The sequence below is a fragment of the Phaseolus vulgaris genome, chromosome 3, assembly GCF_051622355.1.
Source record: "Phaseolus vulgaris cultivar YP4 chromosome 3, ASM5162235v1, whole genome shotgun sequence".
NCBI lineage: Eukaryota > Viridiplantae > Streptophyta > Magnoliopsida > Fabales > Fabaceae > Phaseolus > Phaseolus vulgaris.
In genome coordinates, this window is record NC_143500.1 from 4,925,000 (window position 1) to 4,949,891 (window position 24,892).

At 32.7% G+C, this 24,892-nt stretch overlaps 4 protein-coding genes across 4 annotated transcripts; all 4 read left to right on the top strand.

Moving 5' to 3' along the window:
- The first annotated feature begins 278 nt into the window (after nucleotides 1–278).
- LOC137806255 (Transmembrane amino acid transporter family protein) lies at nucleotides 279–4,391 on the top strand. Its single transcript, XM_068606261.1, has 8 exons — nucleotides 279–892; nucleotides 1,000–1,139; nucleotides 1,241–1,624; nucleotides 2,471–2,864; nucleotides 2,941–3,046; nucleotides 3,692–3,783; nucleotides 3,891–3,959; nucleotides 4,069–4,391. Exons 1-8 carry the CDS (start codon nucleotides 857–859, stop codon nucleotides 4,165–4,167), a joined length of 1,320 nt encoding a protein of 439 aa, XP_068462362.1. The 5' UTR covers nucleotides 279–856; the 3' UTR covers nucleotides 4,168–4,391.
- A 3,408-nt stretch (nucleotides 4,392–7,799) lies between these two features.
- Nucleotides 7,800–10,933, top strand: LOC137806256 (ATP-dependent Clp protease adapter protein CLPS1, chloroplastic). Its single transcript, XM_068606262.2, has 3 exons — nucleotides 7,800–7,955; nucleotides 9,660–9,810; nucleotides 10,374–10,933. Exons 1-3 carry the CDS (start codon nucleotides 7,901–7,903, stop codon nucleotides 10,633–10,635), a joined length of 468 nt encoding a protein of 155 aa, XP_068462363.1. The 5' UTR covers nucleotides 7,800–7,900; the 3' UTR covers nucleotides 10,636–10,933.
- A 3,272-nt stretch (nucleotides 10,934–14,205) lies between these two features.
- LOC137806257 (Eukaryotic aspartyl protease family protein) lies at nucleotides 14,206–16,205 on the top strand. Its single transcript, XM_068606263.2, has one exon. It carries the CDS (start codon nucleotides 14,465–14,467, stop codon nucleotides 15,914–15,916), a length of 1,452 nt encoding a protein of 483 aa, XP_068462364.1. The 5' UTR covers nucleotides 14,206–14,464; the 3' UTR covers nucleotides 15,917–16,205.
- Nucleotides 16,206–18,525: 2,320 nt separating this feature from the next.
- Nucleotides 18,526–24,678, top strand: LOC137806258 (uncharacterized). The gene is made up of 7 exons (XM_068606264.1): nucleotides 18,526–18,961; nucleotides 19,411–19,912; nucleotides 20,750–20,933; nucleotides 21,052–21,276; nucleotides 21,369–21,485; nucleotides 22,187–22,420; nucleotides 23,986–24,678. The coding sequence occupies exons 2-7, from the start codon at nucleotides 19,500–19,502 to the stop codon at nucleotides 24,211–24,213; spliced, it is 1,401 nt and encodes a 466-aa protein (XP_068462365.1). The 5' UTR covers nucleotides 18,526–18,961; nucleotides 19,411–19,499; the 3' UTR covers nucleotides 24,214–24,678.
- The last annotated feature ends 214 nt before the right edge of the window (nucleotides 24,679–24,892 follow it).

Below are 24,892 nucleotides of genomic sequence, written 5' to 3' on the forward strand. Positions count from 1 at the left end.
TTTTCTTGTAAAAGCAGCAAGGACACTCAAATTGTGAATCTCCACCAACTTTGCCTTAAACTTTAATCATTAACCAGAAATTAAAAAGCTTTCTTTGAGAAGGCCTTAGTCAAGAAGGGTATGATGAAATTGTAGATCCCTTTCACTCACAGGAGAGATGTTTCCATCACTGGTCAATTCCAAAATTAAACAACATTTTAGAGATCAGGGGAAAATTCATATTCCAATTTCATTATGTATCATCAATTATAAAGGACCATTACATAACACCAATATGCAATCCACTAACCACACCAAAGAGTGATTAAATGATGTTCCTCATTCCATCATCTGTTACCCTTTAGCAAAAATAATCCATAAAAAATACCCCTTTGTTTTAAAACTGTAAAAGATCTAACTTTTTTGAAAAACAAAATTACCAAGTTGTAATTCTATTGTTTTTGTTACTTGCAACATATAAAATAACCTTATTTTTAAAAAAAAATATGTTGGCATGTGCTATTTATCATAATTATCAGGTGTGAAAAAGTTTTAAACTAAGCATTTTGGATGGAGATTACAAGTTTCAATGATGTAGGTGGTCAGGATTTGAACTAGGTACACACAAAAATGGGCTTGAATTGATGATAGTGGATTGCCAAAAGGGTTCCACAAATGCTCCTATATTTTGACTGTTATTGGCTACTGTTAAACCACAAGGTAGGAGCTGGTTTGTTTATCATAAATGCATAAACTTTGAAACAACTTATATAGATAGCACCAACCGCTTCACATAAAATTGAGTCACATTTCACCACAAGTCCTAAAGTCAAGGGGGTCATCTATCTCTGCTCTAATTTTGCAACTCAAAGGCAAAATGGTCTCAGGTTCTTCTCCCCCTTCCAAGGAAATGGTACTATACTGTTATCAATGTAGTTTAGTCAATATTTCTTGTGTAAACTACACTCTTTTATTATGTCAGTTTTTTTCTTGTTCTTGTTGCATGTTCTACACTTGTAGGAAGTTCAATCAGATCAGAAATGGGTGGAGAATGGCCCCTCTCGCAATGCCAAATGGTGGTACTCAACTTTTCACACTGTCACAGCCATGATTGGTGCTGGTGTTCTCAGCCTGCCCTATGCCATGGCTTATCTAGGATGGTAAATTGAACTTATGGCTTCAAGTCTTTGAGTTGCCACAAAGGTGGCAACTTGAGCAACATATATTACGTAACTGAGTTTCTTTTTCCTTATCTTTGAAGGGTGCCAGGGACCTTGATTTTGCTGCTAACTTGGTGCCTGACCTTAAACTCAATGTGGCAAATGATCCAACTCCATGAGTGTGTTCCGGGAACACGGTTTGATCGTTACATTGATCTTGGTAGACATGCTTTTGGACCAAAGTTAGGACCATGGATTGTGTTGCCCCAGCAACTGATTGTTCAAGTTGGGTGTGATATTGTTTATATGGTCACTGGAGGGAAGTGCCTGAAGAAGTTCATGGAGATTGCATGCACCAATTGCACTCAACTCAAGCAGTCTTACTGGATTGTCATCTTTGGTGGCATCCATTTCCTCTTGTCTCAGCTTCCCAATTTCAATTCTGTTGCAGGAGTTTCTTTAGCAGCTGCTGTGATGTCACTAAGGTACTTCTTGATTTCCACATCAGGAACCATTAGTAGCTTTAAATCAAGGCCAGTCTTTTGTATTGTTCAATATTTATCTTTCTGACTAATATGAAATGGATGTTTTGATACAAGGATCCATTTTGGCCTTAATAAATTTTGGGACCATTGAAAACGCCACCCATGTCTTTACTTTTCTAGCAATAGCTTTCTATCATGATTACTAGTATTCAATATTTACCATTTTTGAGAGCTTGCTGAGCTGGCTTGGCATTTTGCACCCATGTAAGGAAGATTCCAGGGAAAAATAATGTTTGGATTCTTCCCTGGATAAGTTATCCATGTGAAAACTGGAAAGCATAAAAAGACCTGTCCCTGAAGCTCAGAATTTGATATGAAAACTAAATATTTTGTAGAAAGATATCAGAAAATTTACCCTTTTGGTTGTGCTTGTGAACAAGCAGAGCCACATGACTTTTAAAACTTCGCAGAGTCGGTTGACAGCATCGAACTTTCTGAAAAGATCTTTGCCACAACACATGGTTGGTTTAGTTCAAATAAAATATACTATTTTGACACTCATTGTTTTTGTGAATCCAGTTGCTTCTAATTAGGTTGTGTTGTTCGGTTCTCCAACAGTTTGTAATTTATATAATCTGTAATGGCTGACATAGTTTGGTCATTTCCAAGAAAAAAGGTTTTGGGACACACTTTTAACACTGGTTATTTTAGCAGTTAAGACTTAACTAGTTATTTTAACTAATAAGGTATATTTCTTAATTAGAATTCTACTGTTATAGGGTTGTTTTCACAGGAAAATTTTGTTTTTAAAAGCAGTGGCTTACTCTTTTGGTGGTTTGATTTCAGCTATTCAACTATAGCTTGGGTGGCATGTGTGGGTCGAGGCCGTGTTGAAAATGTTAGCTATGCATACAAGCAAACCAGTTCTACAGACTTAATGTTCAGAATATTCAATGCACTTGGTCAAATTTCATTTGCATTTGCTGGCCATGCAGTGACCCTTGAAATTCAGGCCACAATTCCATCAACCCCTGAGAAGCCCTCAAAGATACCAATGTGGAGAGGTGCTATTGGTGCATATTTCATCAATGCTATATGCTATTTCCCACTGGCACTAGTGGGATATTGGACCTTTGGAAGAGATGTTGAGGACAATGTGCTTATGGAATTTGACAAACCTGCATGGCTCATAGCCTCAGCTAACTTGATGGTGTTCATTCATGTTGTTGGTAGCTACCAGGTACAAACACAGCACAAGCATATGCTTAAACTACTCTAGCATATTACCTTATTAATGTCGAGACATTGGATTCCAGGTTTATGCTATGCCTGTTTTTGACTTGATCGAGAGGTTGATGGTCAGAAGATTTAACTTCCCTCCAGGATTATCTCTTAGACTTGTTGCTAGATCAGCTTTTGTTGGTGAGATTTTCGAAACCATCTACTTTTTGGTTTAAGAACACAGTTATCTTCCACCGAGTATTAAACATAACTAACTGGATACTCAGAAACTATGAAATTCGGACACTTCTCTTAAATAACGTGTTCATATATGACACACATATTAAACACCGACATTCATGTACTACGTATCGGTGAAGTGTCCAGTTCAAAAAATATTTGTTGGATTTTTTACAATTCTAGTACGGTTCTAACACAATTTTAAAAAAAATACATTAATTTTCTAAAAACTCAAATTTATTGTATAAATTTTTATTATCATTATAAAATAAGGAACGAATCATTTTTGAACCAACCATAAAAAACATCTTTCTGTTCTAAAAAAAATTTGAAACATACTTATGCACTTAAATTTTTATTGTTAATTTATATAATTCATAATTATATAATATAAAGATATGTGTCTCCATGTCCTACATTTTAAAGATTATACATATTTTCGTGTCATATCACGTCAGTATCTGTGTTACATTAGTTTAGAACTCAAATCTGACTGAGTTAAATATTCTCATATCAGATAATACCTATGCTAGGCGATTTTCAAAATCATTTATGCTGTCATGGCAAAGCTATTTTGATAATTGATATTTGTGTTAAATGTTGCAGCTTTTACATTATTCGTTGGGGTCACATTCCCTTTCTTTGGCGATCTTCTTGGGTTCTTTGGTGGCTTTGGTTTTGCTCCTACTTCATACTTTGTAAAACTCTCTTACCATCTCATTTCCTCATGCTTATATCAAACTACCAAATTTACAAGACTTAATTTAGAACAGAGAAAATTAATATTGGTGTGTCTGTTGTTCAGCTTCCTAGTGTAATGTGGCTGATCATCAAGAAGCCAAAGAGATTCACCATCAACTGGTTCATCAATTGGGTAATGATTAATTTATTTCAACATTACTTAGAGAATGCAAAAATAGATTATCACAGTTCAGTGTAGTTTTGTTTTGGCATTGACCCTCAATTTTTTTTGTGTTTCTCAGGGTTCAATATATGTTGGAGTATGCATTATGTTGGTATCTACTATTGGTGGCTTAAGGAATATTGTTGCTGATTCCTCTACTTATAAGTTTTACACCTAAAATATTTTATATTATTGAAAAAATATGTAAGCATAAGCACTTAATCTAGTTGATATTAGACTTGAAGTTGGTAATTATCCTATTTATGGTGTCTGTGCTCCTTCAAGCAACAAGCCTAGTCTTCTTTCTATCAGTTTATTCATTCTCTTATTGATAGCATAGATAGATTTTAATATAGAATTTACAATATCTGAATAAAGTGAATTAAGACTTGATGTGTGCAATACTTTTCTTTTTTTTTAATTTGCCCCATCACTATCAAAGAGGATACATGTGAATTTATAAAAAATATAATATTATGAAATGTCTTTATTTCATCGATGTGTGATTTTCAATACATGTTCTTACGTCGAAGACTATCAATTTGTGTGACACTATATATTTATGAATGTTTTGATAGAGATTTGATAGCGAGTAGTCTGATAAACTCAATAAACTCTTGCTGAGATAGGTTTTAAATAGTGTTGATATCATATTATGAAATGTTTTTATTTCTGGTTGATTTTTGGAACTGATGTATTATATATATAAAAGGACACAGTTTATTTTGTAACCTTTAGAAAAAAAATTAATAGCTCAAGACTTTCATTTGCAAATTGCATGGCTTTGAAAATAAGTAGTTTCCATGTATAAGATGATTTTCCTATCGCAACTGTTTACACAAGATGATGATATTTTGTACAGTGAATAAACATTTTTTTATTGTCCTGAATTAATAGATAATTCATAATTTAATTTAAAAACGAATATTATTTATTCACAAATTTTGGAATATATATTGATTGCAGATTCAATTTTGCGAGCTTGTTAATAATAATTTTTTTCATAAAATAATTGTATTTCATTATAAAAGAGACATTATAAGAATTTGAATCAAAGTAATTGGCTAAAGTAATTGGCTACCAACACTCGTATGACACTTGTAGGACACGTATTCGTGAAGTGTCAAATTCAAAAAGTATTTGTTGGATTTCTGACAATTCTAGTACGATTCTAGCACAATTTTAAAAAGAAAAAATACATTAAATTTCTAAAAATTCAAACTTATTGTATAAATTTTTATTATGATTATAAAATTAAGAAACAAATATTTTTGAACAAGTAATGAAAAACATTTTTCTACTCTAAAAAATAATCTGGAACATACTTGTGCACATAAATCTTTATTGTCAATTTATATAATTCATAATTATATAATATATAGATCTTTGTCTCCGTGTCCTACATTTTAGATATTATACGTATCTTAGTATATGTGTCTGTAGCGTATCAGTGTTTGTGCTACATAGGCTAAAAGACACCTACTGCCACTCGTATAAATCAATACTTCGTAATTATTCTACTAATTAAATATTACAATTTAATTTATTATGTATTTACCCATACTCATATATTCAGAAATAATGTATATATTTTATAAAGAAGTTATTATCAACATATCAAATAATAACCATAAGATGATGCCCAATTTACCCTATTCATAACCCCCAACATTTTATATAATATCAATTGATTAGGGTTATCAGCCAAATTAATTGACAATCTTATAATAAATGGGTTATAAATACCAAATAATTAATTATTTAATAATATATACTTTGTAACAAATATTAACTACTCAATTATATTACAAAATGTTTATACTAAAAAGCCTATATTAAGATATCCCTGTGATTGGGAGAAAAATCAAATTTCAATATTTACTCTTACATTATTTTGTTAAAGCTATGTTTGCAAATATTTTTTCGACTTAAATATTGGAAATTCTTTGGAGGTGAATGTGATTGGATGACCTTTTATAGAGTTCTTCTCGTCAAAATTTACAACTCCACACAGAATCATCATTTGGCCAATAACTTATCATCAATACAATATCAATCATAATAAACCGGTTATATAATATGTAAAAAATAGATAAAACACAATAAGGAAAGTTGAAATTGTATTTTAAATATCTACTACAATTTTACTTATAGTGTCGTCTTGTTTGTATAATAGTTTTAAGATTTTTTTTTGAAAGATAAGGAAGAAAGAAATTATTCAAAATATTTATACAATTCGTTTGATAACATAGATGACATCCAATTCTTAATCAACTGATTGAGTTTTATTAAACATATTAATGCTACAAGATATAAATGAGTATTGTTTTGATTTGTGGCCACACTTAGCTAACCTATAGAATATTGTTTTGAAATGTAGTTACTCCTTGTTAACCTGTAAAGTATTCACTTTGGCTAAAAACTCAAATATTATTTTGGCTCATAGCCACTCCTCGCTGACCCCACGAGTATTGTTTAATAAAGAGTCACTCCTTGCTTAGACAAATAATATCTATTATGTGATAAAAAGATCATAAATTTTGCTCTCTAGAGAGGAGTAACATCTTTCGATGTTTACAATGTTATGTTCCCTCTACTAGTTTGCTAAATAAACTCAACAATGTTCTTACAAAGCAAAATCTTTGTTTACAATAAAACAGAGTGAATACTCGATCATCTACAGACAATCGTCTGATGGACTGTCTAGCAACACATAAAAATGTAAAGACAAGAATATAAATGACAGAAAAGTAAAGAGATAAAAAGAAAGTGTAATGTAAATGAAAAACAAAAGAAATGAAACAAATTTCAGTAAAATGTAACTATCAGACCGTTTAGCCTGCAATCACTTGCTAGACCGTTTAGTGGTTGTTTTGCAGAAAATGAAAAGAATTTTAATGAAAGAATTTAGACATAATTTATGATAAACTAATTGAGATATTCTTCTATAATTACAATTTAGTCATTGCCTTATAAAACTTCTTCTATGCATTTTGCTCAATTTGAGATACAAAGGCATAAGTACTCGGTTTCTAAAAGATGATCTAATCCTTATCCCATTATTTTTTCTCCAATTATATACTCCTTAAGATGTCACATATATATATATAGTCATTGGTTTGTGATTGTGACTTTAGAGCATCATCAATCAATTGATTGTGATTCCTCTTATTTAGCATCATCTAAATCTCATCTAGCATCATTTAAAATTCTAATACGAAGAGGTGCAAAGTCATCTTCTAGATCTAATAATTTTCTATTATTTTATAAAATGTCACTAAATTTTACACATTTATAATTTTTTTTTTGTCAAAATGTTGTTACTATTTATCACTTAAAAATCAAACTTCCTAAGTTAATAATTAAGATTATAAATAAAATATTTATGAACTCTAAATAATGATATCAAAATATGATAGGTTATGTTTATTCTTCTCTATAATTCAGAGTTTGATCCATCAAAACTCTTATCAGGATTTTATTTTATGCATAACATACCGTTTTCACAACCTAAAAGTGTTTCTACAAATAATTTTCATAACACATTATTCTAGTAATCTCTCATGGAATCCTATTTTTCCTTCAACTAGCCATTTTATTGAGGTGTTTTTATTAACATTACATATCATAAAGTTGAAATCCACCTAATTGAAACAATGTTTTGATTCCTAAATTCTATTTATTTTTTTCGATAACAAGTGCAAAATCTTCTAATTTTTGCCATGTCGGGAACGAGTGCCAAAGATCGCGTACACGTGTCATTTTCTCGGGCCACCAATTTTCAATCCTAATTTTCCATTTTTTTTACTTTCTTGCTCCTCTTCGTTTATTTATTGTACTGAGAAAAACAACAAAACCCAGAGAAAAAAAAATAAAAAAATCAAAGAACTCAAACAAGGAAGAAGAGGAAAATGAAGAGTGCGATTTGTGGGAGAATTCTCTCTCCCAACCATGTTTTCAAACCAGGTTCATCTCTCTTTCTTCTCTCAGATTTCGATTTCCTTGGCACTTCGATCCTGTGGTTTCTTCAACTTTCTGATGTGTATGGTTTTCTTTCTTGCCAAATTTTTTTTTTTGAGTGTTTCGAGTTTCTGGGGCTCAAGGGAATTGGGGTTTGGTTATTACTTTGTGGGATTTTCATTTTCTTCTTTACCGTACAAAAAAAATCATTTTTCTGTTTGTTGAATCTGTTGACTAGTGTGAATGTTTTAGTAATTGGAAGTGTTTGTGAAGCTGGAATTCTTTGATAAAGGGATAAATCACACTCTTTAGGAATTGGGTTAGCATAGTGTGATTTATTTCATACCTCATGTTCTTCCCTTGCTAGAATTACGGTTGTGCTGACTATTTCTAGGAAATTTTGGTTGAACAGAGTAAACTTCTGTGCAAGATTGATTTTGACTTCCCCTGATGCACTGAAGCTGACCCGTGTGATTTTTTTAACAGTTGCACCTGCTAGAATGGAAAATATCATTGCTTTTGTTTATTCAGCCAGGTTATGAGTTATGAAGGCTTAGTGGTGACAATGTTATCCACTAGGACTAAAGATTTGTCACCTTGTGTTTTTGTCAATCGGAACTTTGAATTAGAACATATCATTAGAAGATAGTAAACATCATTACTTAAATTTGAGTGTTGGATATGTGAGTTCAAAAGAGAAAGTGACATTGATCAAATAGTGGATTTGATAGGGATTGAATTCTTTGGAAATTATTTAACGTTATTAAACTAGCCCTGCTTATTCTACACTGGTGTTAGTATGTTAGGTTTCAGTTCTCTCCCTGCCATCTTATATGTATTGATCATTGTCTGTAGGGAAAAATAAGAACACCCGCACTAACAACTATTAGCAGTAGTCTCCATGAACTACTTTCAATTACTAACAGCATTTTGTTTGTTAGTTTAAAAAAAATTGTTTATCATGCAATAATCATGTTTTCCTTACCTAATTCATTCATGTTGATCTTCACATCATTTTTAGGTGTGAAATATAAAATAGTTCCCTAAACATTGATCTTTTTATAAATTCAAATCTTATGATATGTTATTAGTGATAAATTGATTAATAGGAATTGTTAAATCTGCCTACAAGCTTGTTACCCGGTTGGCATCTGCTCAAGTCTTTTAAGATTTTGGTGTGATGATGAAGTCAGAACTTCAATTGTCCACCAGGCTGATTACCATTATTGCCAATCAAATACTTTCAGCTCATAAGCAGTTAACTTATAAATTCTTAGATCCAAGCGAAATTATTCTTAGGTACATTTTGCAAAATTTGAGAGAATAGTTGGAATATTTAGAAGTTCATGGCGGGTACTCACATGCATAGTTTAAGACTTAACGGGTGTATACCTGCACTTTTTTTCAGAGTCTTTCTTTTCATTTCTTTTGCTAAATTCAATGCTTATGTTTAATGTGACTCCCTCCCTGTGTATGGAAGATCATGTACTTTTTCTTATTTAAGCATATTTTGGTGATGCCTTTAGAAATCTATGCCTAATAAATAATTAAGTCTGGAGAGCTTTTAATTTTCTTTCTGACTCATACTAAATCTCATTTGTTTCGCTATCTACTTTTTGATTGAAAAATTTTAGCATCCATGAAACCGTGTTGTATCCTATGTATATGGTTGAGTGCTTCAACTGTACATATTGAAGATTTGCATTACAGGGGACACACCTTCATTTTGTAAAGGACCATACTCCAATCTTTGCGTACCCATGGCCGTAGTGGCAACAGGACCGGGTAAAGGAGGAGGGTTGCTGGAAAAGCCAGTTATTGAAAGAGTCACCCCTGGCCGTGAGTCTGAATTTGATTTGAAGTAAGCAGGAGTTTTGTCTACTTATCTTCAAATTAAGATTTTCTAATTAAACAAATTTTGTTTGGGAACTTTGTTTTCTGAATGTGATAAGAAGGGAAATTTCATTTCAATGAGTGAAAATACAAATAATTTAATATTTGAAGTTATTTTACCAATAAACAATGGGAAAGTGGAGATCATTTTTTCAAAGGGATCCCTTTTGTTAGTAATAAGGGATTCATTTCTCAAAGGAGTTATGTTGTCATTTTCATTAAAAGCTAGCCTAAAATGGGTGAAAGATCTTGTGTAAGAACCATGGTAATAGATTTGAATCAAACTAATATTTCCTCATTTTCTTCAAAATAATGCCATTTTGAAATATGAACAGATGTTTATGCCTTAACCTGCTCCCTAACAAAAAGGAAGTAAGCAACCCATTATAGTGGCTTAGATGCTGAGTTGTTCATTCATGCTTTTTGCTGAATTTTCTGTGATATCTTGTATGGACATGTAACTATTTATTTCTTTGCAAAATAAAATGTAAGAAAGAATATATTTGATTCTGGTTTTTCTAAGATGTGCAGGAAATCACGGAAAACAGCACCACCATATCGTGTAATATTGCACAACGACAACTATAATAAACGGGAATATGTTGTTCAAGTACTGATGAAGGTCATCCCTGGAATGACCCTTGATAATGCAGTTAATATCATGCAAGAAGCACACCACAATGGGTTGTCAGTGGTGATCATCTGTGCACAATCTGATGCTGAAGATCATTGCATGCAGCTAAGAGGCAATGGGTTGCTCAGTTCGATTGAACCTGCAGATGGTGGCTGTTGATGAACAGTTTCACTTTAAATTTCCCTGAGTTTTATGTTATTGAAAGGTGAGATGGAACTATTAGCAGGTGTACATAAGTTCCCATCTTGAAGGCTTAGAGAAACCAGAAAAGAAAAAAGACGTCTTGTGTAAAACTTGGCCTCATGATTAAGATGACCGAACCTATGATTAAGACATGTGATAGTTGTGATTTTGAATAAAGATTGGCACAACATATGAAAACTAATAGCTGATGAATGATTGGTGTATATGTGAAAAAACATATAGATTTAGATACTAATGTTAGTTTTTTGTTTAACACAGCCTTGTCATGTTACTTGCTAATAATAGGATCTAAATATGTTATTTATAGGAATGAATCAAATAATTCAGAAACCTTGGTGATTTTTAAAATCATGGGTTTTAAGCAATACTGTAGCATATCCCTTGACGTAGGACTATACTATTTTTTGCAACGTTAGTTGTTTGACTATGAGTGATAATCATGCTAGAATTTGTACTCATACTTTTAATGATTCAAACATAACCTCAAGGTCAAAGAAAATTAAATTGTTCTATTTTCTTACCAAAGAAACTGTCATTTCTTTTCTAGTGGATAGTGATATGAATAAGGTCTGTTGCTAGTTAATGCTTGTCAAACATGTTTGTTTAATTAAAAAACAAAATTAAGGTTGAATGGTTTATTTTGAAGAGTTAACCTCAAGCTTTTCTAGCTCAACATTAATGAATTGTTAATAGTCTGTTTAGAGTTAAAATTTAAAGGTTAAATTACTTGTTTAGTTCTTTTATTTATGGTTTAATTAGTACTGTTTTTTTCCTTTGATTATTTTTAACTCCAATTTAGTTCATTTATTTTTAAATGTTTCAGTTTCATCCCTTAATTCTCTGTAATTAAGCTGACATTATTATACTTTCAAAGCATTTAAAAATAGAGATCAAATTGAACTTCATAAATAAATAAATGAAAACAAAAAGTTATTCTATAATATTTATATATTATAATCTTTTTAAAACATTATAAATTTAAACAATAAAAGAACTTATTATCATGCAATACTTTTGTGTTCATATTAGATGGATTGTGATTTGTTGAGACCTTTGTTACCTTCATAGATTCTTGAGTAATTTTTTCTTTCGTAAAATATAGCGTCACATTAATGTGTTTCGCTCTCTCTCATAATAAATTTGGTTCTTTGACAATTGTATAGCACTGTTGTTGTCATAATGAACAGTTATTAGTCTAGCACCTTCCTTGGTTGAACCCTTGAGCTACAAGGCTTCTTTTATAGCTTTTGTCATGTCAATATAATGTATTTTAGTGGTTGACAAAGCTACTACCTTCTCGAAACTGGCCTTCCAACTTATGACAATATCATAAGTATTAAATACATAATTAGTGAGAGATTTTCTAGTGTTTGAACACCCAACAAAGTCTGAGTTTACAAACCCTTTTATGGGAACATTTTCGGCAACTCGTCTAACTCCACCATAAATCAAGACTTTTCTAAGTGATTTCTTCAAGTATCGAAGGATCCACTTAAGAGCTTGTAATGAGCTCTCCCAAGATTAAACATAAACCTGCTAACAAAAGCAAGCATAAGTTATGTCAGGGAGCAGGCAAACTATTGCACACATTATTGAATCAACCAAATATGCATTTGGAATACCATTCGTATAATGTTGTTCCTTAATCGTCTTAGGAGACAATTTATCACTCAACTTGTAGTTGGAAACAAGAGGTGTGGGAACAAGTTTTAAGTTTTTCATGCTCAACTTGTCAAGGATTTTTCTAAGATAGATCTCCTAGGACAAATATAGACTCTTCAACTCACATCGTTTAGAGATCCCAATCCCCAATATCTTCCTAGCAATGCAATCTTTTTCTTTTCGGTCATGGATTTGTCAAACTTGGAGTCACCTTCCAAAGCTTCAAGAAAGCCTTGTTGAACCAAAATCTTTAACCACCATAGATTGAAACCATTCAAGCTAGTGAATTTCTTAACCTTTCATTGATCCATCAAACCTCAAAATGTAACACGAAAATGGATGAAAAACTACATTTCCAAAAAGAAGAATGTAAAACGGGGTAGAACATAGTATCGAGAGTCACACACAAAACAAGTTAATGTGGTTAGAATGAAAACTCGTCTACATCCTTAAACAAAAATTCACTATGAACAATATATGAGATTACAACACTAAGTTTCTTTCAAGTTTCATAGTGAACTCTCAACTCTCACGCTAAAAAAGTAACTGTCAATTTTAAGTTCATATGTACAAGGAAAAATTGTCTTACAACTTCCAACTAAAGACGTTTCTCATCAGAACTAACCACGTGTACATTGATTCAGTTACAATAAACATGAGATGCCAACAGTTAGTGAGAAGTTTAAGAAAGAGACAAATGATCCAAGTTTTAATCTTTAGATCCTTCATAGGTGAAAACTAGCTAATCAAAATTTTTTGATACTCATTAGACAATGACGAACTATTAAACGATTTGAGACCAATAGACAATGACAAATTAATAGACGATTTAACATTTTTGTACAATATATGAAACTTGAATTTAGATCTTATTTGAACCAAATCTTCAAAATTTGAATTTATGATATTTTTTGTTTGAATGCTGAATTCGAATCCATTCCATCATATTTTATATGGATTCCATTACTCTAATCAATTTTTTATTAAATTATAACAATTAGAAAATTACTATAGTGTGAAAATTTATATAGGTTTAGCTTCTTCTATTGGAACAAGATGAAGTTTATATTTTTCAATCTTTTATAAGGGAATTCAAATTTTAGTTTAAATTGGTCCCAATTCATGGACTGATAAAGAATCTGTGGCTTGGGAGACAGTTACACCGACCGGGCACAATTTTGAAAGCAAAAGTACTACAACTAACTGCAAGTCAATGTATGACTATGTCGTACTTATTATGGTGGGCTCTGCAGACCGAATGAAGCCTTGGCTAACCCAACTTCTAACATCAAACATAAAATTAACATGTAAAATCTAATACTAATATTTGGTTTTCTTAACTAAATCACACACTGACCCCAATCACCTTTTACTTTTAAGAATTAGCAAATAAAGGCTAAAGTAATTAGTCATGATAGCAATTACATGACCTCACACTCTACCCACTTTTTGTCCCACAAATTTTCAGCATCATCAAGTGCCCTAAGTTGGTCCCATTTTCTAATCATCATTCTTACATGCGCTGTCTTCTAATATCTATGAATTAGGTCAACCCTTAGAAGGACAATTTTTAAAATAGTTATTATTTATTAACAAAATTAGATATATATATACAATGTTTGATAAACAGTATGAAAAAAAAATACTTTATAGAAAGTATTAATAAATATCACAAATTTGTTTAAAACATAGTTTATGTTAATGAGTAGGTGTAGGAAGTAAAAGATAGCATTTGACCACTAATGGCGCTTATCCCAATAATAACACCTACACCTAAGTATCGTAATCAAGCACCGATAAAGTTAGCTAGAACCCTGGTCACAACCACCTTTCGGCTTTCCCAAGACCAAAAACCAGAAACAAGAAAAAGAAACACTAATTATGAAGGAATAAAATAAACAAAACATTGCCAAAAGCACAAAGCTTATGCTACTATCTCCTTGTTAAACAATATGCAAAAATCCAATGCCAAAACCAAGCTTTCTCAGATCATTCAAATCTTCTCCTAATTTTCACTTCATTTTGTTAATCCAATAATCTTTACGTGAATCCTTTTCATCCCAAAATAAAAACCCCTATTCACTCCCAAACCTTCACATCACACATTCTTTCTTTCGTTCCAATGGGACCTCTCATTTACCTATTCCCACTTTTGCTTCTGCTGTGCTTATCTCCGTTAGCACTCTCTCGAACCGCACCGCACACTCCCAAAACGACACTCCTAGACGTCGTTTCCTCCCTTCAAAACGCCCACAATGCCGTCGTTTCACCCCATTACCACCCTCTTCAACGACAAGAAGAAACTTCTCTTCTGTCGTCGTTTTCTGTTCAACTGCATTCCCGTGCCTCCATTCAGAAACCCTCTCACAGTGACTATAAATCGTTAACCCTATCGCGACTCGCGCGCGACTCAGCCCGAGTCAGGGCCCTGCAAACTCGTTTAGATCTTGCTCTTAATCGCGTCTCGAACTCGGATCTCCACCCGGCCGAGTCACGCTCCGAGTTCGAAGCCAATGCGCTCCAGGGCCCAATCGTGTCGGGAACGAGTCAGGGAAGCGGCGAGTATTTCCTCCGAGTTGGAATTGGAAAGCCTCCCAGTCAAGCCTACGTGGTTCTCGACACTGGAAGTGACGTCAGTTGGATCCAATGCGAGCCATGCTCCGAATGCTACCAACAATCCGACCCGATTTTTGACCCGCTTTCGTCCTCCTCCTATGCGCCTATCCACTGCGACGCTCCGCAGTGTAAATCCCTCGACCTCTCCGAGTGCCGCAACGGAACCTGTCTGTATGAAGTTTCCTACGGCGACGGATCTTACACCGTCGGCGAGTTCGCCACGGAGACCGTCACTCTCGGCGCGTCGGCAGTCTCCGGTGTCGCCATCGGCTGCGGCCACAACAACGAAGGACTATTCGTCGGCGCTGCTGGTCTGCTCGGTCTCGGCGGCGGAAAACTCTCGTTCCCCGCGCAGGTCAACGCGACGTCGTTTTCGTACTGCCTCGTGGACCGTGACTCCGACGCCGTGTCCACTCTTGAGTTCGACTCGCCGATGCCGCGCAACGCCGTCACCGCACCGCTTATGCGGAACCCCGAGCTAGACACGTTCTATTACCTTGGCTTGAAAGGAATCAGCGTCGGCGGCGAGACTCTCCAGGTACCTGAGTCGAGCTTCGCGGTCGACGCCACCGGAGGAGGCGGCATCATTGTCGATTCCGGCACCGCCGTGACACGGCTACGGAGCGAGGTGTACGACGCGCTCCGCGACGCATTTGTGAGGGGGACGAAGGGGTTGCCGAAGACGAACGGCGTGTCGTTGTTCGACACGTGCTACGACTTGTCGTCGAGGAACAGTGTGGACGTGCCGACAGTGTCGCTTCATTTTCCTGAGGGGAGGGAGTTACCGTTACCGGCGAAGAATTACCTGATACCGGTTGACTCGGTGGGGACGTTTTGCTTCGCGTTTGCGCCAACGACGTCGTCGTTGTCTATCATTGGAAATGTGCAGCAACAAGGGACACGTGTCAGTTTCGATATCGGTAACTCGCTCGTTGGATTCTCTGCCAATAGCTGCTAATGAAAAGGGTGGGTGAGTTAGCTTCGTAGGCGTATAGCAGGAGAATCTCGTGCTTATTTTTATTTTTATTTGTATTTAATTTAATTTAATTTAACTAATATTTGTCTTTTTTTTTAATTTGTTACGGTGGGTAAGGGTAATTGGGTAAAAAGCCTTTTTATTATTCAATTGTAACGTGTGGGCCCATTCGGATAAGGTACAGTGTAAGTTGGGCCAGCTGAATGGGCTAAAATGTAGAGTGAGTGAGTGAGGAAGTGGTGCTTATGAAATGGTAAGGGGTTGCCAAAAAGTTCAGAGTTAGACAAGGAACATTTCCTGATAATTACTTTTAAAACACGATTTACAAATTAAACCAAAATTATGGTTTCAAATGCATTTTTTTTATGCAAATGGTATTTTAAATTACGATATATCTATATTCAGAATTTTTTTTATAATTTTATATTGTTTTAAATTGCAGCTGAAAGATAAAAAGAAGCCCATATGATGGTAATTGGAGTGCTATTATTAATGCGGGACTTTTTCTTCCTGCACCCCACAATTTTAAAATAATCATTTTACCCTTCTTTAAAGTGTCTTCTGAAATATTTGTTTTAAAAAAATTTCATAACACGTTTTTTCGAATCCATAAAATACATTTTGGAACATGATTTTTGCAACACGACTTGGAATAGATTTTTGGAACAATCTTTTGATGAAATGTGTTTCAACAGCAGCGATAGTGTTGACGTTGGCAGCAGTGGGGTGAGTGATGGGGTGTAGTGAGACAAAAGCAGATGAAGGCAATTCGGTCATTTCACCAAATTGTGGGGTGCAGGTTGAAAAATGGTGACTGCAGGAAGCAAAAGCCTTAATGATGAGATGTGAGATAGAGAGATATCCCACTTGAATCTTACAGTATCTTTTATCACCATTACACGAACACTTTTGATTTATCTAGTACAAAACTAACACATTGATATGAGACGGACACAAAGATATGTATAATCTCCACAATATAGGATAAAGAGACATAGATTTATATATTATATAATTATAAATTATATAAATTAACAATAAAGATGTATTTGTATAAGTATGTTTCAGTTTTGTTTGTAGTAGAAAAATATTTTTCATGGTTGGTTTCAAAAGGGGTTGTTCTTTACTTATATAATCATAATAAAAATTTATACAATAAATTTAAGTTTTTAAAAAATTAATATATTTTTCTTTTTTAAAATTATGTTACAATTGGGTTAGAATTGTTAAAAATCCAACAAATATTTTTTTGAATTTGACACTTCACTGATATGTGTTCTACAAGTATTGTTGTCCGATACGTATGTCCGACACAAACACACCATTTAAGAGGCGTGTCCGAACCTGATAGTTTTTGACAATTCTAGTTAAGATTAAATAAATAAAAAAAAATCCTCCCAACAACAAGTTGAAAGAAAAAAATAAATACAAAAGTTAATTAGTATAACTTATGATCTCCAAGTCATTTATTTAGTAAAATAACTCTAATAAGTATTTTTTTTAATCTTGTATATAGTTTATATCAATGTTTTAAAATAATTTATAATTTTTCCAAATTGATTGCTCAATGTGATATCTTTTGTATTAAGCTGTGTGTTTTAATAAATAATAATTACAACTGTTTTAAACCATTAGAATAGAAGATGATGTTTTGATGCATATTTTCAAACCATAAAAACATATTTTTAATAAATTAAAATCACTTTTACCTTATTTTAATGAATTAAAATATTTCTTTAATGGATTAAAATAGTGAAATTATTAGACTTAAAAACGTTTTAAGTGATTTTAATCAATTAATTCATGTTTTACTAGATTAAAATGTTCTTTCTTATCAACTTAGCAAATCCAATAATATTTTAATAAATTAAAATATGTTTTTCATACATTAAAACAAAACTTAATATTTAAAAGAATGTTAAAACACTTCCAAATAAATTAACTACATAACAAACGCAAGACCAAGAACTAAAAACCACTTACAACAACCATAAATTATAACTCAAACCCAAAATCTGAAATCAAATACATGATCAACATCTTTAATACTTGCATCATCAACTTAATACATTATGATTCAAAACATCAAATTTTTAAACTTTCAAAATTTTATATTAACAAATACTAATTAAGTTGAATTGTAACCTAAAAACAAAAGAATGTAAATATGTTTATTTTATTCACTAGGAGTAAAAACGAGGTGGGAGAGGCCACAAAAGACTAATTTTATTTTATTTTTCATTTTATTACATATATATTAAAAACATATTTAATTATATAAATATTTTATTAATTGATTATTAATTAATTTTTTCAACAAAATAAATTAAAATATTATTACCTTTACATCTTAAATTATTTATTTATTAATAATTTATAAAAAAATTATTTTTTACTTACATTATTAATAATTATATTTCATACTTATTATATATAATTATAGAGTGCTATGTTAAATCTAACAATTAGTAAAAAAAAATTAAAACATTGAATTTTGAAAAAGTATGAAATTTAAAGCTTTCACATTTGAAATTGGGTAGATTGATCCATTTTGTTATATTGATATCCATTATTACACCGACAAAGGTTTCAGATTTACTTTACAATAATGAGTACTCATACTATCACCATGCCACTGCCAACCCATTAACTTCACAACACCTTCTACGCATGCCACTGCTACAATCATGGCGCGTGGCACCTTCCACAAAACTTTTCTCTCTCTTAACACTCTCAAATTTTCCAACCTCATCTTTCTCTATTAGCCGTTGAGAGTGTTTCAGTTTGGATTTACCCTCCATTTTCACAACATTCCCTGTTCAACTCTCTTCTCTCCTCACTGTTTTTAACTATTATTTTTTGTTCAGTGCCCCCATTTAAACCTTTGGCCTTTCACCGTTATCATGATTCATTAACCAAATTGATGCATCTCTTTCCCTCTCTACAACAAGCTGCCATGTTTATTCTTCTCTCACAATGGTGGACTCTCCCTCATTCTCTTCCAATTCTTCCACCACCAGCTATTAGGTACCTTTTTCACACTATACTCTCTATTTCTTCAATTTCAATCACCATTTTCAGTTTTTTTTCCATTGATCTTGCTGCCTCAATTACTCCTCACTGGAAAACCCAGAAAACAAAACTGAAAATCACTTCTTTCTTTTCCTGATTACTACCTTTGAGGCAAAAACTAGTCCATAAGGGCATAAAGTTTTCCTTTTTAACCATGGTTTAAAAGATTTTCTTTCTGGGTCTATGAGATTGTGGGGAAAATATTTTCTTTTTTTCATAATTTTTATTGATTTTGCTTACCCCAGATGAACAAAATAAATAAAAACGTGGGCTTTTACCTGTTTACTCTCTATGTGGCATAGTTTTTTTTTTTTTTTTTCACTTGTTCGTTTTCTGTGATTGCGATCCATATGTAGATACCACAATAACCTTTGCTTGTTTATTTTTCTTTCTGTGATGAGTAGTGAGAGGTGAAGCATTTATAGTTTTTGTTTAGAGAAAATGCATTGTGGGGCTACATAGAAGTGGCAACATAGTGATTTGGTGGCAAGAAATGGAGCAACCGCGGCGTTGGCACGATTTGTTCTGGTTAGGGATGTTTGTTATCCATTTGGTTGGTTTGGGTTTGGTTCTCGGGGTTTTAGGCCTCAACAGGTTCAAGCAAAAGAACAGGCTTGACATTGATAAGTACACCTACCGGTTCATGGAGAATGAGGCTGGTTTGACGGAGGATTACTGGCCGATTTACGCGGTGGCAGGAGGCATTGGAACTGCCCTTGGATGGAGTTGGTTGCTGCTGTTAGGCTCACGCGCTACCCAGATGATGAAGGTGTCTGTGCACATCCTCACCACTTACCTTGCAGTGATCAGTGTTTTGTGTTTCTGGGCTGAGCAGTTTTTCTGGGGTGTTGCCTTTGCTATTGGGGCAACCTTGCAGTTCTTGTATGTGATGTCTGTCATAGAGAGGTATGGTATTGATGAAAGTGGCCTTTGGACATGTTTTCTGTTTGAATTGATATTTATTTAAAGGTTTTAAATTGGGATCACTGTTGCTGTTTTCCGCAATCTTTGATATTGTGGAAAATTGTGGGCCTAAAACCTTGACAATTGTGGCTGCAATTGTTGCTGACTTTTCTTTAAAACCTTATTTAGTTATTGCAATGTTGTTTGTTGGTCATCCAATTTGGTGTTTTAGTGGATGTTAACATGGTTGTCAAACTCTTGATTTAATCGTTAGACTCTTACAAATTTATGATTCTAGGTAGATAAAAAGAGGTAAGTCGATATCAAACTCATTTTTGGGTAAACTTACATACACTTTGGAGTCAAAAGAGAGTCAATGAGTTTGAATCAATTGTAATTTTTGCTACCATTAATTCCTTTATAAAGTGTTTTCACTTTAGTAAGTTATGTTCTTATAAATTAATATATGATTTGGTCACTTTATAGTTTGATCCTGCTTTGTACTAATGCACTTTCACACTTTATTATTGTGGAGTGTTATTTACTTTATTATGAAGTTGAAATGTTGAATTACTCTGTATTGAGTATTTTGTTAAGCGCCTATATGTCATTAATAGACTTTTTAATATTATTTGTTATATTATATAAACTCTGCCAGTTTATTTGTTGTCATTTTACTTTGTTAGTGTAATGTTTCTTCATGTTCTTTAGACATTTTGCTTATTATTGTAAAAGTTCTGGGAGTTCATTGTTGTCATTTTAACAATAGACTTCTGTATAGTTAATTTGTTAAAATGATTTTGGGGTGGCTTGTTTCTTCATGCTTTTTCTCTTCTCCAGACTTCCATTTACTATGTTGGTTTTGCAAAAAGCTGTCAAGATGGTATGGAATCTTCCTGAAGTTATGAGAGTAGCATATGCATTTATGCTTGTTGTGCTTTTATGGATGGCCTTATGGTCATTTGGAGCTGCTGGTGTGGTGGCTTCAAGCATAGGTGATGGTGGACGCTGGTGGCTTCTTGTGGTGAGCTGGCAAGTTTTGTTCTTCATTCTATTCATACTTTTTAGGACTGGTTATTTTGTGGAGGCAGATTATACAATCTGATTAAAACTGATATTACTATGATAATTCATGAATGCAGGTCCTCTCTATAAGCTTATTTTGGACAGGAGCTGTGCTGTGCAACACTGTGCATGTCATAGTGTCTGGGACAGTGGTTCGTGTTACTATCCATGGTGGTAGAGAGGGTGCATCAGTTCCTGCTAACTCCTTAATGAAATCTTTACAGTATGCTTTAACAACATCTTTTGGCAGCATTTGTTATGGATCATTATTCACAGCTGCAATTAGGACACTGCGATGGGAGGTATTAGCTACCATTTACTTTTTTGTGAATTATCTTAAATTCATCTTTATATATGGAGGTTTTTCATTCATCAAAATTTTGATGCCTTTCAGATAAGAGGAATTCGGTCAAAGATTGGCAAGAATGAGTGTTTGCTTTGCTGTGTTGATTTCCTCTTCCATCTTGTGGAGACTCTTGTCCGATTCTTTAACAAATATGCATATGTTCAGGTTGACTTCTCTGTCTATATCAGCAATCATTCACCATGTATCATGTATTTTGTGTCATCTGTGACAACCGAGATTCTGAAAGAGTAGTTCACTATATTGAGGCTAGAAATGAAAATACAAGGACTGTAATTTTACTTCACAATTAAGACAGTTAGAAAACCTTCTAGAGAGACCTATAAAAATAGTTTTTAGTTTTGGCTTGTTATGATAAGCTTCTTGATAAAACTTATCAAAATAAACTCATTCTAATTTATTTCCACAACTTTGATGGGTATATCTTTGACATGGCTCATGTTTGGGTAAATTTTTTCAGGAACACTTACAGAGAAGAAAATAAGAATGTCAAATAAATAAATATATATATATATATATATATATATATATATATTCACAAGTTAGAATCTACTTATGTATCCCAGCTTGTGAAGTTAAATGTATGAGTTGATTTTAAGTTTTCTGAGGAACTCGAAATATTTTACTTTCTTATTTTCCTCCTATAAACGCTTATAGAGAAGTTTGTCTGAACAAATTTGAAGTAAGAGAGTTTTATTAACTATGCTATATTTCTAGAGGCCCCAAATGTCCTGAACTTGAAATCTGAACTAAAAGGAAACTTTTGTTTGAGGTTTTGGTGATTATTGTTGGCAGTATGTTTGTTGGAAAACTTACACTAACATGGTTTATGGTGATGTACCCTGCAGATTGCTGTTTATGGTAAAAGCTTTAACAGATCTGCTAGAGATGCATGGGAGTTATTCCAGTCAACTGGAGTTGAAGCAATTGTGGCCTATGATTGTTCAGGTGCTGTGTTGCTAATGGGGACCATTTTTGGGGGCCTGATAACTGGAACTTGCTCTGGTGTTTGGGCCTGGATTAAATGGAATGACAGGGCTTTTATGATTGGGTCAACATCTATGCTCATGGGGATGGTATTGGTAAGTTTGTTCAAAGTTTTGGGCTTTGATACATGCTGTTACTGAAATTTCTGTCATCAAAAGTTGGCCTACTGGAGCTAGGCACTAGGACCACCAAATAAGTCTTTTTTCAGTAAACATAAACAAGTTTTGATCTTTGCAAAAGTCCTTGCAAAGATTGAACTATAGGGATTCAAATCCCTCCTCCTTTAGTTTCTCCTATTTTGTTTAGCTATCATTCTACATTTAAGAGCTATAATGCAATGTATATAGATAATGAATAATGATGCATAAAATGTTAAAGCAAACTTAGGGAGTGAAAAAAATATAGATTTTATAGTTGAGATATATAGGAAGAGAGATAGAGAGAAATTATAGTTGTTAATTGGGTATTTAAACATAATGGAAAAGCAATGATTTACTGTGAGAAATAATTACCAAAAACAACAAAATAATAGCTTTAAATTTTTCTCACATATGAGCTGATTTTAGATGAAACTCACGTATATAATTCAAAGTTAATATTTTGTTTATAATTATAGCTTTTAGATTAATAATTAAAGTAAATAATTAAATAAAATCAGTGTATTTTTTACTTTAACAATTTTAAAGTAATTTTACTTTAATATATTATTATTTTAAAAATATCTTTTTTATCTGTTAAATTTTATAATAATTTTTATTTTAATTTAAAATTTATTTTAATTCTGTTATATTTTTAAAAATTATTTTTTAATCAAATTATTTTTTAAATTTTATTTTATTAATTATTTTTAAATATATTTAATATTTATAAAAAATATTTTATTATATCAATCAAATTTACTACAATATTTCTACTTATTTCCCCTTCTCCACTCTTTTCTTCAATCGAAAATATCTCACTTATTACTTTTTTTTTTCTCTTCTTTTCTTTCCTTTTCAACTCCTTTTAATCCAAACAAAGCATTATTGTAATTAATGCATACCTTCCTCCTCATCATTAGTTGTGATTATATGTTTGCTTGTTTGTTTTGAATTTTGGTAAAATTGATTTGCTAAAGCATTTTTTCCAGTAAGTACATGTTTGCATTCATTGTGAAACTCTGCCTAACTCAGCAGAAATTTCTTGTTTCGAGGAAGCACTTCTTGTGAAATCAAATCTTTGCATTGGAATGAGTGGAAAAGTTGTTTTGGGTGATGAAAATCCATATTGACTAGAGATATGATCAAATTATTATGGTATATAAGTAGAGTATAAACTTCAGTTACAGTCTAAGTCTAAGAAGTTGAGTTAAATCTTAGCTAGATTTGTTGCATTTTTTTAAAGTGGTATTAAAGATTATTCTAGCGAGATCTGTTAGATTTATCAGGTCACCCGCTATCACAATGTAAGCTGCGGCATTTCATTCTGTCGGGTTCCATGAAATGTCTGATATCTAGTATGATGGGGTGTGTTAGAGATTCAATAATAACGGTATGGTTGTAAGAATTTTTAGATTCTAAAATATGTTGATGGTGGAAAGATTTGTACACTATTATGAAATCATGAATTGAAAAGTGTGAAGTTTGGAGATATGCTTATTTGTTTGAATGTGTATTTTCAGGTTGGAATAGCTATGGTTGTGGTGGAAAGTGCTGTTACATCGATATACATATGCTATGCAGAAGATCCCTTATTGATTCAGAGATGGGACACTGAATTTTTCAACCACATGTCTGAGACACTGCACCAACGACTTCAGCATAGAAGTTCACGTGCGAGGGAAGTTTCAACCCACAATCACCTTGATTCACGTATAGGAGAACACTCTTCTATTTCAGTAATCTCATGATTCAACACTTCATCCTTTGGTTTTTAGGCTTTACCATCTTTTTCTTTCATTTTCTGGCTATAGGGTAACCCCATAACTTCATATTACATGCTCCTTTTTGTTGCCCCAAATGGGCATTTTCTACTTCTAAGAAACCAAAAAAATCAATGAATTTGTAATGTGATCTACAAAATGTACAGTTTCTTGCCAAAGGAGACCATTTCATTTTAAAGACTGAATCTTCTTCAACCTCTGAAGATGCAAAAACAATGTGTTTGTTGAAGGACAAGTGTTGGTGCTGGTAATTGTAGACTTTATACTTCATACTATTTTGATTCTATGTAAGAGATTGCATATTTGGAACTGAAAAAGACAAGTTCTGAAAAGAGGTGTATACTATTCAATGAGAAGAGAACTATAACAGTTTTATATTGTGATTATAAACCACTTACATCTTTGAATGGAAATTTGTTGCTTTTATAGTAAGTATAATTATTTTAAAAGTTATGATTTGTGAATAATTGACCATACAATGTTTTTAACAACTATTTATAATTAGATGTAATCATTAAACTTTAAAAAAAAACAATCTTTATAACATAACTAAAAGGATGAAAAATTATTCTTGATGCCTACAATATTATTTTTCAATTTGATTTAAATTAAATATGTTGGGTCATACAAAAGGAGATTTTGTATA